The following is a 17,891-nucleotide window of genomic DNA, read 5'->3' on the forward strand; positions in this document are numbered from 1 at the left end:
GAGCTAACACCTATCCTGCTCAAACTCTTCCAGAAAATTGCAGAGGAAGGTAAACTTCCAAACTCATTCTATGAGGCCACCATCACCCTAATACCAAAACCTGACAAAGATCCCACAAAAAAAGAAAACTACAGGCCAATATCACTGATGAACATAGATGCAAAAATCCTAAACAAAATTCTAGCAATCAGAATCCAACAACACATTAAAAAGATCATACACCATGACCAAGTGGGCTTTATCCCAGGGATGCAAGGATTCTTCAATATCCGCAAATCAATCAATGTAATACACCACATTAACAAATTGAAAAATAAAAACCATATGATTATCTCAATAGATGCAGAGAAAGCCTTTGACAAAATTCAAAAATGATAAAAACTCTCCAGAAAGCAGGAAGTTTTTAAAATTATACATGTAAGTTTTGGTCTTAGAATTTCCTTCTACATTTTTCTTTTTTATTTGGATATTTGGATATTTGGTGGCAAAGCTTTGACTTCTCCTTTATATTTTTTATAAAAAGAGCAGTGGAATAAGAAGACATATTAACCTTGTACCTAACTGGGGATCTGCTCACTTTCTCAAAATACATGTGGCAATATAAAAACATAAAATATTAACATATATTCTAAAGCATAACAAGACTCTCTTCACTGTTGGAATTACATTCCATTTAGTAGCTGTATAACCTAGAAAAAAACTTTTAACCTTGCAAACAATTTCTTTCTTCATATCAAAGATGATGATATTCATTTCACAAGGTTGTCCTAAAGATTAATAAAATAATGGGTGAAAAGAGCTCAGGACAGTACTTGAACTAATTTAGAAAGAAAAAAAAATGTAGCCTTTTAGTTGTATTTAAAAGGTTCTAATATTATATTAAGAAAAAGTGTAATACATTTATCTCTCTTATTTTTTTCCTCAATTATTTAATCTACTTTTGTGGATAATCATATGCAATTGAAGGACATATGTATTCTTCCAATATATTATTAGAAATGGAAAAATCCAATAAAAGATATCTTAGAAGTTGAAAGCATCAGGGAGAGCAGTTTTATGTAGGCCTATTCACTGTGATCTTTAACCGAAGTTAGGTAGTATCAGGGCTTCCCAGGAGGCACTAGTGGTAAAGAATCCTGCCAATGCACGAGACTCAAGAAACATGGGTTCAATCCCTGGGTTGGAAAGACCCCCTGGACATGGGCATGGCAACCCACTCCAGTACTCTGGCCTGGAGAATCCAATGGACAGAGAAGCCTGGCAGGGTACAGCCCATGGGCTCACAAAGAGTTAAACATGACTGAAGCTACTTAGCATGCACGTACATGCAGGCAGGCACCTGGCAAAATCTCTAACTTTTAAAAGTTAAAGTTCTGCATTTATTCAATACTATTTATCAATCTTCTCTGAGCTAATACTTCATGATGCCATAAAGTAATCTTTATAAAATTGCAAAAATATCCTGTTTAGATATGTTCACTCACTGAGGTTGAGCCTGCAGGTAAAAAGCAAGATGTGTCCTGTGAAGTCAGTAAAAACTAAATTTGATAATTTTGGAAGATCCATCATTTTAAAATATTGAATTTCAACCCATAAACCTGCTAAATTCTTCTATTTATTCAACTTTTGTCCTCAGCATGCACCTAACACCCCCAGTCTCAGCACAAATTTCATTCTCAACTCTGGTGTCCTTCAGCTAGTCTGTGCTTTGAGTTCCTGTGGCCAAAAAAAAAATGCACCTCTTTTGTCCCCATCACGTACCTTCTCTCTGGATGAAAGGGAAGAGGCATATAGACTCATTCATTTACCTTCTTGTCCCCTAATACTTAAATTTCAATAGTAAAGTTTGCTCTTTCCCTCCCTGTTACATACATATGATTCTTTTATCTGTATTTTCCCTGTGACTATAATAAGGTACATGTCTTATAAAAGCAACATTGTAAGGATTTTCTTCCATCCTGTCAATTCTCTTTCCTTATCCTAATTCAGACAAGGCCATTTCCTCATTCATCAGTATTCACACTCTTCTTAGTAACCCACACCTCGTAAAGCATAATGGAAATGAGACGACACTTATTGTTTCCCTTATAGATTCATTGAAAACTGCAGATTTGGTAAGAGAGGGTCCACATATTAACACCAGAAGTAAAAAAGAGGTCACTCAAGAAGCTGGTTTTTGAGGCTGGAGAAACACTGCAGGAGTGAAGGAGAGCTCCCAAGAGCAGCTTATTTTTAATTTCATTTTGTCATGAAATCTTTAACCAGAATCTGTCAATTCTCATTTATTTTTTCTTATTCCACTAACACCATGACTTTCATAGAGGCTTACTTATTACCCTCCACACTTTCATATTTCAATTTATTCTCCCACAGAGAATCACTGCAGTTCCCAAACATCAGCTTACAATAGCTTTCAGGCATCTTTGCACCTTCAAAAATGGAGATTTTTGATTACTAGGTTGTCAGTTCTCTGAGGAGAGGAACTGTCTCCCCATAAACCCTTGGTAGCCTGCACAGTGCCTGGGATATAGCATGTGTTCGATAAGTATTCATTAGAATTAAGTGTGATAATTGTTATTAACAAAGAACACATCATTTCAAAGCATATTCCTATGTCATCTCACAGATATTTAAGTTTACTCAAGATATTCAGTTTGAAAACTACAATTGTTTTACAAAGAAATTCTGGAATAATATATTGAAGTATATGCTTAGCATGTTTTCCTTGTGAATTCCTAGTAATTCACAAGGTAACCAACCATTCGTTCTAGTTTCCACCAGAAAGGAATATTCACATATTAAAAAAAAATACTCATATATCCATACATGAAACCACTTTTACACCATTTCACCTCATTGATCCCATCACTTTTTTGGAAACAAAAGACCTCACTGCATCACTAGGAACACAGATGAGATATTTTCAAATTGTTAGATTACTTACATTAAAATGGAAGCAGTGAGACTCCAAAGAAATGACATTTACTTTTTAATAAATCTTACAGAAGCTCTATATGCATATGCTCTTACCCAAGGAACATGATCTATTTAAGATGCCACACAAGTATTTATATGTTGCTATCATTTTTAAAAATCATTTTAGAGTGACATTCATAGCCATTTCATAATCATAAGAAAAACTATCTTTTATAAAAGTGTCTCTTTCTCTTGCACAAAAGTCTGTATTACCCATCTCAGTGATTCACTCATGTCTTCAGGCATAGCTGTAGTAAACACTGGAAACCACTTTTGAAAATAAAATCTACCCTCAAAGAATGAAGATATGTTCCCACTGAGGATATTCAAAAGAATCCATCACAAGCCTTAAAGTAACCACTACATGTGAGATTCCAATATGCTCTGAAGGATGGAGGAAACAGGATATCCTGATTTGAATTGTAGGAATGAATATATATCACGTGAACTCATGTAAGTGAGGGTTGTATATAAACACCTCACTAACTATTAAGGATGGTAATAAATAGCAATACCAAGAGTTTCTCTCAATTTCACTATCATATTCCCATGAAAAATTACATACTATTTAAAACATAGAAATAAGATTTCTTAGAAAAATTGCACTCAAATTAAAGAAATGATGTGTAAGTTTGGAGGAACTTTACTCACATCGACAAGCTGATTGACTCCACTTGCTGTTTTTGCCAGGGTGACAAGGTCTTCTTGCATCTTATCCACCCATGACTTGATACTGCAGAAATCAGAGGAAAGAATGTTCTATGAAATCTCTGGCAAAGTAAGGTCATAGACTGACATTTGATATGTACACATTATCCACAGATAGTTCTTAAATTATCTTTAAATATTTCTCCTCCCTCCTAGCTCCTACTATGCCTACACCTCCCCAGCCCACTTTTAAGTTACAAGACCAATGAACCTTTAAGGGCCAACCTCTTAAGATGCTAAAATATCAACAATTCAAACAGAGAGAAATTACAAATATATGCTTAATTTTTATGAAAATTCCATTAAAATAAGTTAATAAATAGAATATTCTAAACTAAACTTAATCTTTTGGCTTACAAGTCTTCTTAAAGTGAAGTAACAGTCAGTCATGCCTGACTCTTGCAACCTCATGGACTATATAGCCTGCCAGGCTCCTCTGGCCATGGAATTCTCCAGGAAAGAATACTGGAGTGGGTAGCTGTTCCCTTCTCCAGGGGATCTTCCCAAGCCAGGGATCAAACCCAGGTATCCCACATTGCAGGTGGATTCTTTACCATCTGAGTCACCAGGGAAGTTCAAGAATACTGGTGTGGATAGCCTATTCCTTCTCCATGAGATCTTCCTGCTAGGAATTGAACTGGGATCTCCTGAATTACATGTGGATCCTTTACCAGCTGAGCTACCAAGGAAGCCCAAGTCTTCTTAATATAATACTAAAGGTGTGATAAATGAGTATTTGAAAAATTCAAGAAAATAATAAATATTTTAAAATTTCTTATAATTCCAATGCCCAAGGATAGCCACTCTTAACATTTTGAGGCACTCCCCTCCTAGTCTTTTAAAAGCATTTTGTATAGTTGAGCACATATTATGTAAAATTCATGTCTTTGACATCAGTCACTTGATACTCTTCCATGCCAAGTATTTTATAAATACTGCAATTTAATGGCCACCTAATATTCCATTATCTCTAAATCATTTAATACACTTGACCATACTCCTTTTTAGAAAAAATAAATAAATATATAGCTAGAATGCCATCAGCTTTAACCACTAAAAGTTCCACTGCAACAAATATCTTAGTACATAAAGCTTAAAAGCTTAGTCCTTAGCTAGACTCAGATTTGGAATTACTGGATCAAGGCTTAAGTTCTAAAGAGATGGTTTTGAGCATTAAAATTATGGCTGAAGGATCCAGTTCAAATCCTTTCCATGTACAGTTGAGCCTTGAACAATGTTGGGGGTTAAAAGTACCAAGCCCCCAGCAGTTGAAAATCCACAAATGACTTACAGTCATCCCTCCATATCCATTGGCTGACATCACAGATTCAGCGAATGACAGATCATGTAGTACTGTGCATTTACTGAAAATCAATCTACTATAAGTAGACCCACAAAGTTTAAACCCATGTTGTTTGAGGGACAATTGTACATACTTTAGATTAATGTAACAGAGATCTTAAAATAGGAGGTATGGATGTCTAGAGATCTTAGAAAAATTCTAAACTGATGGTCGTATTTTTCCCGCTACTAGAGATTACCAAATGCCACACAATTTTCCCCACTCTAATAAATTAATTTGCAATCCCTTCATATTATTTTACTTATTCATCCTCATGTTGCAAAAAGTGTGTATTCTTTTCCGTCCATTCAAATAGAAATAAAACACTAATAAAAACAATAGGAAATAATGATTTATCAGTATTTTAATTTTTCTCTCTCTATATATATATGGCATGTGTAGCTATATGTCGCTTATCTCTTCTATTCTTTGGATTTCATTGGCACTAAATGTATTCCCTCAATTTTTTTTTTTGACTGACAGTGTTTTCTTTCCTTTTCCTTTTGACAGTGTGATCTAGTTTCATTATACTGAAATAGCAAATAATTCATACATTTAAAATGTAACTCTTAGATATGTTCGTCTTAGAGTGAACATAAACTTTCAAACGAATTTATTTATGAAATAGAAACAGACTCACAGACATAGAGAATAGACTTGTGGTTGCGAAGGAGAAAGTGGGGTGGGAGAGGGAAGTATTGGACGTTTGGGATCAGCAGATGTCAACTAGTATATACAGAACAGATAAGCAACAAGGGTCTACTGTAAAGCACAAGGAACTATATTCAACATCCAGTGATAAATCAAAATGAAAGAATATAAAAAAGAATATATATATATGTATGTATGTGTGTGTGTATATGTGTGTGTGTGTGTATATAGGCTTCCCTGGTGGCTTAGCTGGTAAAGAATCTGCCTGCAATGTGGGAGACCAGGGTTCAATCCCTGGTTTAGGAAGATCCCCTGGAGGTGGGGATAGCTACCCACTCTAATATTCTTGTATTCTGGCCTGGAGGATTCCATGGACTGTGTAGTCCATGGGGTCGTAAAGAGTTGGACACAACTGGGCAACTTTCAGTTTTCATATATTTTTATACACACACACACACACACACGTATAACTGAGTCACTTTGCTATACACCAGAAATTACCACAACACTGTAAATCAACTTTATTTCAATTAAAAAAAATTTTTTTAAGGTAACTCTTCTTTCAGTAAATTAATTCAAGGACTGAAGCTGGTCTGCCCACAATAGCACTGACTCTGTCCAGTCAGCATTCACACCGAACTGAGCCTGCCCCCTCCTGACTACTAGCCTTCTCAATGGAAGGACAAGGGGCATGGGCTTTGAAAATGTCTAAGAGTAGATATCATCTCTGCTGATTCCACCAGGAAACTCTAAATGTACGGATTCTTTAAAATGCTAGAGAATTAGCTCATCAGTGGATTGACTCTGTAGAAGAACAATAATTCTGGTCCCTCTCCCTATTCTCCAGAAGTTTGTGAGTGGCTCCCAAACATTTCAGAAAAATTTACCCTGAGGAAAATCACATTATTCATGATTAGTATCTAAAAGGCACTTATGCACATTTTCGCTTAGGAAATAGAGCGATGAAGAGTAACACTGAACCGCTGTCTTACTCTGACTGACCAACAATCTGAATCTAAAATGGCAGGTGGCTATACCACCTCTACCAAGGGAACTGGTTCTCATTATTTCAAAGCCCAGCCCTGTTCACCGGTTTCACTGGCCTAGTTTCCACTCCTCCTAGAATGGAGTAGAAAAGTCCTGTTTTGAAAATAAACTTTGTATTTCACAAGTGGGAATCACAAGAATTTAACTTAGCATGTATGTCTTCTCCTTAGACAAAAAATTCGACAGAACTACAAGGTCATCAACTTTTTTCTGCTAATTTTGAATGGAACAGTATTAAAACTTAAATGTAGAAGTCTAACTTCTACATGGGAAAGGGACTTAAACTAGGTATATACAGGAGAACATATAAAAGAATAATGAGCTGATTAACTAAAGAGGAACAAGGAAAATTGAAAATCAATCATGAAAAAGGATGGAATGCCTTAGAGGAAAACACAGAGGCTTGATTTACATGTGAAACAAAATAGGTGGTAAATGAAACACAAAAAAACAACAGGTACTTTTCACACAAATGAAAATAAGAAAGAATATTTATTGAATTATGCTATATGAGTATGATTTTAAACATGATTATCAAGAAATAAGACATAAATAAATGGAAAAAGGGTGTAAAATTAAGAAAAATTTATAGTTCCATTAAAATAAATGATGTACACCACATTATTAGAATAATATTATACTTTGTACTACTTACAACCTGGTGTATATATTTGAAAAATATTATAACTGCTAATAATTCTTACTACTCTATTAAGTTAAGTATAAATGTAATCCACTTTTATATCAAGAACAAACAATTACAGTAGGGGATGGGTAGGAGAAAAAGACATAGATATCATCCTCTAAATTCAGAGAAACTATTTCATTTCTCCAAGCAATTACTGAACAAGTCCTAAAACCCAGAGAAAATGAATCACCTTTTCTCAAATATAATTCCCAACCTTGACATATAGTGTTCCCAGCAAAAAAAGGAAAAAAAAAAATAGTAAGAAGTGTTATACAAGTCTTCGGCTGGGAAACTGAGAGACAAAGACTATATATGTAAAAAACTTAACTCTAGAATTCTGATTTATGCTAAACTGATCCAAAACGCGCTTTCTATCCTGACACCCGAGTCTGCTGTCACTGCCAGTGTTCACTGGGGTGAACCTGTTTTGGCTGAAAAGTAATTCAGGGCCTGTCCAGTCTTCTCTGTCCCACTGACAAGCTGTCAACAACATTTTATAGGAACAAAGATTATTTTTTATAGACAAAAGGTGTTACCTGGCTTTTCTAAAATGTATAGGCACTTTGCTTTTCAAACCTGGAATTAGAAAATAATAATGGCTAGGATATAAGCAAAGATTTCATTGATCACAAGGGAAAATATTCACATGGGCAAATTCTCCATCAGTCTTTCTAGGGTAAACTGTCAAGCACATATGTATAATCACCAGGTCTCCCGCATTTCAGGCGGACTCTTTACCAGCTAAGCCAAAAGGGAAGCCCAAGAATACTAGAGTGGGTAGATTACCCCTTCTCCAGTGGATCTTCCCGACCCAGAAATCAAACTGGGGTCTCCTGCATTGCAGGCAGATTCTTTACCAACTGAGCTATCAGGGAAGCCTTGTATAATCACTAAGCACTATTAAATGTCTCTACAGAAGACACAGCCTTTTAAGATGATAAGAAACTAACATAGCACTCCATGAGGAAGAATGTGTTGTTTCTTCTCTATCCACCCATATAACACAACATTGTTGGAAAAGATACTAAAACCTGGAGGGGTAGAAATGAAAGATACATGTCTTACTATCTGGTTGAGCTTTAAACTGAGTCTGATATGAAAGAGGCAGAAGAGAAAAAGAATAAGGTGATGTAGGGGAGGAAAAAGTATTTTTTTCTTCTACCTTTCTAAATTCTTGGCTGAGAACCTTGTAACAAAAGACAGATTAATAAGTGAAATGCACACAAATTTATCTAATTTAAATTTTATATGACACGAGAGCCTTGATAAGGAAATGAAGATCCCCTCAAAAAATAGTTAAGCCTAATCAAAAAATGGTTAAGCATAATATCTTTATGCTATATTTGATGAAAAGCAGAAAGATATGATAGAGATTTCCCTGGCAGTCTAATAGTTAGGATTCTGCACTTTCACGGCCTAGAGCCCGGGTTCATTGATATGCCATGCGGGAAACTAAGATTCTACATAGCAGTGTGGCCAAAAAATTAATTTTAAAAAAAGATATGCTGGGACAAAGAATATCAGCTAAGTATAGTAAACTGGGGAAAACAACACATTTCTATTTCTGCCCCATGTCTTAAGAGATAAGGATGCCCTTTCCTTCCAAGCACAGGGAAGACAATGTTCACCAGAGAGTAAGGTCAGGAGGTCCTTCCCAAACACAGCACTTCCCAACACCTCCAGCTTAAAATACTCAATAGGCCATGTAACCATATTTTGGGGTAGCATATACTCAATCCCATCAGTACAATATGAGAGTCCCTCAAAGTTTACCAGACAGTTGTGTGGGAGGGTGGATAGAGGAGGCTTTCTGCACTAGCTACTTAAATTAAGATATGAAATACAAGTGGAATTTGACAAAATCGAGAAGGGAAGGCAGTAACAACAAAGGCAGAGGGAACGTAAACCATGGCCTAGTCAGCAACCACAAGTAGCCTGTATAGCCAGAGTCCAAGGTTGGCTCAACAAATTATAGAAAGGAGGCAGGAATGGTCAGGAAGAAATTCAAGCAAATAGCTGCCAGACCCAGGGTCTTAAATTACATTCTAAAGCATTTAAACTGTATCCTCAGAATAAAGGAGAGATGATGGAAAATGTGAAGTTAGCAAGTAACGAGATCAATTAAGTATATAATAACATTATTAAATAATTCCTGTGACAGCCGAGTGGATGGTAGCTTAAAGAGAAAACACAAAGTGAGGAGGGAAGTCAAGACAAGACATAAGAAATGAGTAGTATTCAAAACAGCTCAGTATTAGCGAGAGTAGAGAGGGGAACAAAACGAAGACCAAGTAGGGACTTTCCTGGTCCAGTAGTTAAGGACACTGCACTTCCACTGCAGGGGGCACAGGCTCCATCCCTGGTCAGGGAACGAAGATCCTACATGCTAAGCCACGCCATGCCATAGGAGTGTCCAAAAATAGAAGGGAGAGAAAGTTGAAGAAACCAGCTCAACAAAATTCTGAAGGATGGCCAACAGGATTTCAAGTCTTACTTGATTTAAATAGTGAATGCAGATGACTCATGGAATTTCTCAGCTACACGATGATAGTATAAGAGGAAGAACAAGTTAAAGGAATATTGATGAGTTTATTGCTATTGGTTGAAGTAGAGATATTTTTGAGATTGATGTATAGAAACTCAGTAGGATCTGAATATACATAGATTTTAAGCTCTCAGAAGTTTCCATAGAATTGAAAGATCTGGTTGTTACAAAGGACAAAGGTAAACTAATATGATTCCCATAGGAGAGGTTTAGAGGGGGGAAGAAAACACACGGGACCTAGAACTCTGTAAACAACACTAAAAGAGGAGACGCAGCAATCTAAGTAGTGGCAAGAGAGAAGGGAATCCAAGAACAATGGTATCAAAAAAGTCAGGGAAGGGGAGACTTTCCAAAGAGAGTTACCAAATAAGGAGAGAAATTTATCAATCTTATATGTGAGGAGAGTGAGAAAACAGTGTGGAACCTAGGAATAAATGGAGAACAAGCAGTTCAGTGCTCCTTTTCGTTTGTTTTCAGCCATGCCACACTGCATGTGAGATCTCAGTTCACTGATCAAGGATCAAACCAATGTCCCCCGCACAGGGACACAGAGTCTTAAACACTAGATTGCCACAAGAGACAAAGACATGGTTTCATGCAAAAGGAGACGGCAAGGAGAAAAGGAGACATTAGAGAGAGATTTCAGGAGAGAACATGTAACTTACTGACAGGGCAAGGTTTCAAAAGACTCCAAATTCATTCAGCTTTTTCTTGCTCACCCCCTATTTTCCAAATATGATGAGATGGCGGATGAGTAAAGAGATAAGCAGAACACAGGAGAAACTTACTCCATGGCTAGAAGGCGGGCTACTTCTTCCATGGAGACTGAAGGGAAAATGTAAAAGGTTTTAAGTAAATGGAAATAACTGTAATAACTAGAAAAAACAAACAGAACTGGAAACAAGTTCTATTTTTTTCTTTTTAATAACAGAAACAGAGACACAGTCCTCTGTTCAGAGAAAGGCAGGAGGTTTTAAGGTAGGGTAGTTTAAAAGTTGAAGGTTTAAAAAGAACAATAGCTGGAGAGTAAGGACCAGTCCTATACTGGAGGTCATCAGTTTTTAACAGTACTAATCAGCTTAACTGTGAATTTTTCTACCAGTACTAAGCTAAAGAGGGCAAGATGGGAAAAAAAGGCATTCAGATGACTATGCAGCAGATACCAGCAGATGGGGAAATAAAGGACCAGGAAAAATAAATTGAAGGACCTGAAAATTTTAAGATCTCTATTATTTCTAAATAACAAAGACCACCAAAAATAGTCATTAAAATGTTATAGTATTATATTCATATACAATGCTTATTTTCTTAAACACTTTTCTTATGGAACCAAAAATACTAATACTACATTACCAAATTTCAAATTTCTCATAATTTGGGACATTTTTAAACTAATAATCTCACAAAATAATATGTTAGAAGACTAAATGAAGAAAGTGGCCTGAACACATATCTCACTTTAAGTCACCTGAAACAACATATAATTTCTAAAAGAAAAAATTCTTAAAATTACTGCAATAAAACAGATTGCTCTCAGAAAGCTTAACAATTTGCTTGAACATCTTTCTCTTAGAAATAAATACATATTAGAATACCTGAGCAGTTCAAAAAAAGTTGAATCAATGTAGATCTGGTTATATAGATACAACAGAACTTGACTAATAGGTATAGTGTTTCCGTGAGAAAATGCATGGGATTTTTCAAATTGTGATGTCAAGAACACACTTACTCTGCTTATTAGAAATGTAACCATGGCTTCAAGTGTTAAGTGGTAACAGAGGCTTCAAGGTAACAAGGATAGGACTAGAGCATGATCTAAGCAGGAGAGTGAGAATGCATGATATTTATAGAGGAAAATGGTAAGAAGTTCCAGAGACTGGGTATGTAGTCAACCACAGAATGTAACACAACTACTTTCTATCACTCTGCTACCCCTGTCTCCCAATTTTCCAATGTTTTTTGAAATCCTGTGTTTTTCAAGTTTCTACAACCATAAAAAGTCAAAATCTCATGACTTCAATTACCACCTTTACATATGTAATTTGAGCTCCAGTTCTGTCTTAACTATTTGCCAGATTACACCCTTTTGATTTTCCACCATTTTTTTCCAAAAATCTATAAAACTGAACTCAAAATCTTTCCTCCCAATAGCACTAATCTTCCCATGCTCCTTCTACTTGTTGACCAACCATATTCTCAGTCATCCATGTCCCTGCCATCAATTTCATCATCATATCCCTTCTTCAATCAATCCTTTGCATCTCAGTGTTTTTCCAACACACACTTGATAGCTAAATGCACTGAGATCTTATTTTCTGCCAAAATTCTTGCCTGAGTATTTAACATTCTCTCTCCGTCATCAGAAAAACAGTGCTCACGTTTCATTGATGGGAAAACAAAGTTCAGAGAAATTTGAAATTTAACTGTTCAGCCTTCTAGCTTCTGCTTTTCTAAGACCATTTACTTAGACCAACCTCCCATATTTCCATGTGAGTAGACTGTCCTTTTTCACATTCTGCTTTTGCTCTATAACTTCTCCCTGAAATTAAGCCTCTACCATCATTGTGAATAAATTTCACAAATACTTTAATATCACCTTTCACAAACTCCCAAACTAAAAATATGCTTTGTGCTTCTTTTTCTGTAGACTCTCATGATTAGATATACTTTTATTCTCATTTGTCACTCAATCAAAATTATACTGCCTTGCATATAGCAGGCACACATATATTTATTGAATAAATAGAAAAGTGTATTGAAATGAAATGTAATTGTAATGTTTTTTAAAATGTACAATTATCTTTACTTAATGCATACAGAGTAAGTGATTTATTTACTAAATTCCTTCTTCTCTCCAAAATTCACATGAGAAAAACATAAACTACTGAATCCATGTTTCTATAAAAAGCACCCACTTTTCAACAAGTAGAAGAATTGTAAAATATGACTTAACAGTTTAAATAATTTTTTTAAAATCTCTAGCATGCATATAACTTATATTATAATTCTAAATCTTTCAACTGGATATTAAATTTCATCAGGAAAAAATTAAGTCTTGTAATCCTTCTCTAACTCTACAATAACTTATTACAAATTCAAATATCAGTATATGCTTCCAATTGTTTTATGATGTCTGCAGATCCAGTGTAATTTGGAAAGATTGCTAAAAATTGAAGCAAATATTTTATTGAATAGTTGAGATAATCTTTTATATCCTCTACTTCACTTTATTGTACACAAACAGCACAAATTCTGAAGGCAAATAATATAATCAAGTTTTCACTAAACTTGAGAAAAAAAACTAGTCATGCAATTAATATTGTTCCTTTTGAGATGACATTTGCCTGTCAATGGCTTTCAAAAGAGTATTGCATAGTTCAGAAAACTTTATTTAAAAAAAAAAAGAAAGAGAGAGATGGAAATTCATTTCATTTTGCATGAATTTGAGGAACATCAAATTCAGAACAGCACAAATTACACCCTGCTCCATCTACTGTAAAGTGTAGTAGTTGAGTACAAAGTGTCAAGTTTGTATAGTTATCTATTTAATTGTTTTAAATGCTACAGAGAGAATTTGCCTTTTTACTGGTTGGAATAATAGAGCCAAACTGAAAGCTAAGAAATGTTGTAACAGGTCCTACAGAGGCTGACTGTCTTCCTTCCTACCCTCACATAGTAAGTCCTCAGTTAAAAAAGAATGTGTGAACTTCCTGCTATTAGTAATAGAGTATTGAAACAGACATCTTTTTCCTACATCCATCCTGAATTATCCCACTAGTAATTATAGAGACGAGAGCAAAAAAGGAAGATACTGGTGTGTCCCACTTTATCCCCTCTCCCAACCCCCACTTCCCCCTTGGTAACCAGAAGTTTGGTTTCTACAAAAGAACCTACTGAATAGCACAGGAACTCTGCTCAATACTCTGTATGATCTATATGGGAAAAGAATCGTTAAAGAAGTGGATACATGTATATGTATAGCTGATTCACTTTGCTGTACAGCAAAAACTAAAACAAAATTATAAATTAACTATATTCCAATAAAAATTAATCTTTAAAAATCTCTTTAAGTTATTGTAGATACACAGAAAATAAATGCAAACAGAAGAGGGCTGGTACAGTATGAGACTGAGAGAAAGAGGAGGCAGGAGAGTGAGAAGCCCATGCCCTCTGGAGTCCTTGTCCTAAGGCAATTCTCAGCCTACACTAGTATTTTTAAGAAATAATTTTATTTTTAACCCAAGGAAATTAGAAACAATTCTGCCCTGTGGGCCTGGGAAAACATAAAAATATCACAAGGTCTAATAAACTGACCGTTTCAATTGTGTTGATATACAGCTTTTTCATAAATTTGAAGTAATAAGACCATATATTTCAAAACTGTTCCACTTGCTATAAATATCCCACCAATGCCAAACTTTTCCCAGTTGTTATATAATAAAACACCCACAGTGTTCTCATAGTTGGATAAAAAATAACATAAGTAAGCCAAAGATTTAAATAGCCTACACATACTATTTTATTAAATATGCATTTCTTATAACATGGATAACTGTATTATGAAATACTGTGTGTGTATGTGTGTGTGAAAGGAACACTTGGTATCTACATTAAACATAAAATTGCTTGTGAGATGCATGTCATGACAGGAACCTTAGTTCCTGAAATTATCCTCTATTTAAACCATTTTCAATAACACTGCTGCTCTGTTTTTAGAAAGCTGTTTAGACTTGTGAAATGTCTTACTATTTCATTTTTGTCTAGAGTCAATCCTGAAAGAAATGCAGAGAAGGATGTGATCGTGCTAATCAGAGTGGAAAACTAAAGTACTTGAGAATAGAAGCAAAAAGGTTTTAAAACTAAAAATGGATTCTTATGCTGTTGTGTTCCTCTGCCTTCATTTTCTGTTTGCTTTTCGCTGTCGTGTCTGTCTGTTTAATCTGCTTTACAAATATATATACTCAAAATACAAATATATATATACTCATAATACAAATATATACAAATATATATCCTCTACATATTACTATATGTAATATATATCCTCTACATATATAATACAAATATATATACTCATATATACTCATAATTCTCAAAGACCAAAGTTTCTTCATGAGATCTACCTTTCCCACCATCTTGGACTGATTTTTGTTTTATCCCATCATTTTCATTGTTTCTTTATTTAGCTAACATTTTTGCCTCAGCTGCAGCAATGTGCTGCCAGCTTCCAAGACAACAAATAAGCAATACACTTCAGGGTTGATGTTAGTGTAGTTCCCTGGATTAGCTAGAGGGAAGAGGGTTCTCATACAAGGGATTTGCTCCCTGGAGGCCTGAAGAGCTTTGTTTTTTATGCTTCCACATCACCCTTAGTTACAACCTGCGGCATTGTCCCTCCAGCCTGGTGCCAAGGGAGGTGTCCCAAATGGCCACACAATCTGCTGGTGTTTCTATGAACCAAATGATCTGAATTTCTAATTGCACATTATAAAACCTCCGTTCACTTTCTTGAGGATCTTCTCTTTCATTGTTTATCTATATTTTTTCGTAGGGATTGTAGATAGTTCACAAATTTTATTTTAGCCTAATTCAAGCATGTAAAGATTATTTAATGTCATAATCAAATTATCCTCATTTCCTTTCTTCTCTGAATTATTTACTGCACATCCACAATATTTCCAATACTGCAAAATCCTTAAATATTTATTATGTTAGGATTCTGACTTAAACAGCCCATCTACTTCCCTTCATAGATCGGTATTTGAAGTGAGGCCAGTTTAAGAGTTTCACAAACATGTCAGTTTTGTCATGTTATTTAATCACATTTTCCACTAGCCTCAAATGACCTCTCTTAAGTCTCTTCAGTGCCTGAACATCATTTTTCAAGTTGATACTTCAGTTTCTTCTTCTGGGCAAGCCCTCAAGCCCTCCTAAGTTCCTAAAAATAGACATAGCCTGTCCTACAAAACATCAGACACACTGATATATTGTCTTACGTTAGTATTATTTTTCCTCAACAATGCTTGATTTCCCTGAGTGGATGGGCCACAGCTTCTAGTTCTGTATTCAGAGAATGTCTAGCACATTTCTGGACAGACAGTAAATGCTCAGTAGACAACAGATAGCATCTATCACACACCTATGTGCCAACAGCTGTTCTAAACACATTATGTGAACAAACTCTTTAATTCTCACCAAAATTCTATGAGGCAGTTACTATTACAAATCACACTTTACAGATAAGGAAACTGAAGCATAGAGAGGTTATATTACCTGTCCATGGTCACAGAATTAGTAAGCGACAGAGCTGAGCAATTTACCCTTAGAAGCCAATAGTCTACCATCTTAATAAATGCTAATGGATGTTATTTAAAACATGGCTTGTTCTCATCTCTTATCTCACCACACAGTAGACTCTAATCCTCTTCTCATCCTAACTTACAAAAGTCTTCCGTTTTTCACTTTTATAGACTTTCATAGGCCTAGGTTCTAAGTGTATTTCATTGATATAAATAGAGGAAATAACAATTACCTCAGTTTTATTTTTACACAGTAAGAAAAGAATTAGTTATATTTAAAAAATAACAATTTAAAACCTATAACTGAGAAAACCCAGGCATCTTCCTAAAAAGATATGCATGACTATTTATGTAACAATTTTTCCTCAAATTAAGTTTTATCCATATTATCAAATAAACAAGCATTAGTTCTTATATTTACAAAACCATGAATTTTGCTGCTTTCATTAACATAATATCATGGCTCCTCAGCATTAGGTACATAGCCAGACTCTCGTATTATACACAACACGCACAAAGATCTGACATGGAGTAGCAGGTCAGATGTAGATTCAGCCCTGATGTGTTTTTAAATATAAAATATTCTAGAAGCAACATTACATCCTTCAACTATGAGATTCTCGCAGCTGGCCTTCATTGTGTTCATACTGCAAGTTCAGATCACAAACAAATATAAGAATACAAAAGTCTGGGCCCAGACCAACTTGTATGATGCTCCATTTAAAGACAGCTCATAGTGTAATTTGTCTGATAGCTATTCCAGGACAAAGCTAACTTATCAATCAAAAAGATTTTCATGCAAATTTATTTATTAATGCACAAATTAGAAAAACAATAACTTTCTTTCTGAAGACCATCAGAAGGAACATTTTAAAAGTAGCCCACTGGTAAGATTTTTATTCCTGAATATTTAAGCACAGGATTCTAGAAAAATAAAATTGTTTTTCAAATGTGAAATAGTACACATCTTCCCAGCTCAGAAATACACTACAATTTAATTGCTTTCAACCTTTTTGTCCTCACAGCCATGTGGTTCTCTTTGACCCTCTTTGCCTGAGCAGTATGTTCACTGCCCTGGCACTCCTCTCTGATGATCTAAGAGCACCAGATTTTCCAAGTAGAAAATTGCTTCTTGGGTAGGGACTACGACCAGTTGCCCTTCCTGGTCTGAGCTCAATAGAAACACAAAGCAGAACTACTTTTTTTAAACAAATAGGTTTTCTTCCATTAACGTAGTGAAATTATGCAAACTGCGTTTAACAATGAATTTATGCTTATAGAACAGTCAAAGAATTACAACTTTTGGCACTATCAAATAACTCCTTGCAAAGACTGTCAACCATTGGGAAAATTTTATATACATGTCAAAGAATACAGGAAAAGAAATCATTTTCAGTCCCTTGGTCACAATTTTGAACATGTATTACTCAAATAATTAATTTTCCAAGTTCAGTTCAGTTCAGTCACTCAGTCGTGTCCGACTCTTTGCAACCCCATGAATCGCAGCACGCCAGGCCTCCCTGTCCATCACCAACTCCCGGAGTTCACTCAGACTCACGTCCATCGAGTTAGTGATGCCATCCAGCCATCTCATACTCTGTCGTCCCCTTCTCCTCTTGCCCCCAATCCCTCCCA

At 35.3% G+C, this 17,891-nt stretch overlaps 1 protein-coding gene across 8 annotated transcripts in view; it reads right to left on the bottom strand.

Annotated features, from left to right (window-relative positions):
- The window catches only part of CACNA2D1 (calcium channel, voltage-dependent, alpha 2/delta subunit 1), a 530,781-nt gene that overhangs the window by 415,736 nt on the left and 97,154 nt on the right, over positions 1-17,891 (bottom strand). For all 8 annotated transcript variants that reach the window (XM_010848132.1, XM_010848138.1, XM_010848135.1 and 5 more), the window contains exon 2: positions 3,628-3,709. In XM_010848132.1, coding sequence (XP_010846434.1) covers positions 3,628-3,709 — 82 coding nt within the window. The remainder of the gene's footprint in view (positions 1-3,627; positions 3,710-17,891) is intronic.

This window comes from Bison bison, unplaced genomic scaffold, assembly GCF_000754665.1.
Source record: "Bison bison bison isolate TAMUID 2011002044 unplaced genomic scaffold, Bison_UMD1.0 scf7180017864260, whole genome shotgun sequence".
Taxonomy (NCBI): Eukaryota; Metazoa; Chordata; class Mammalia; order Artiodactyla; family Bovidae; genus Bison; species Bison bison.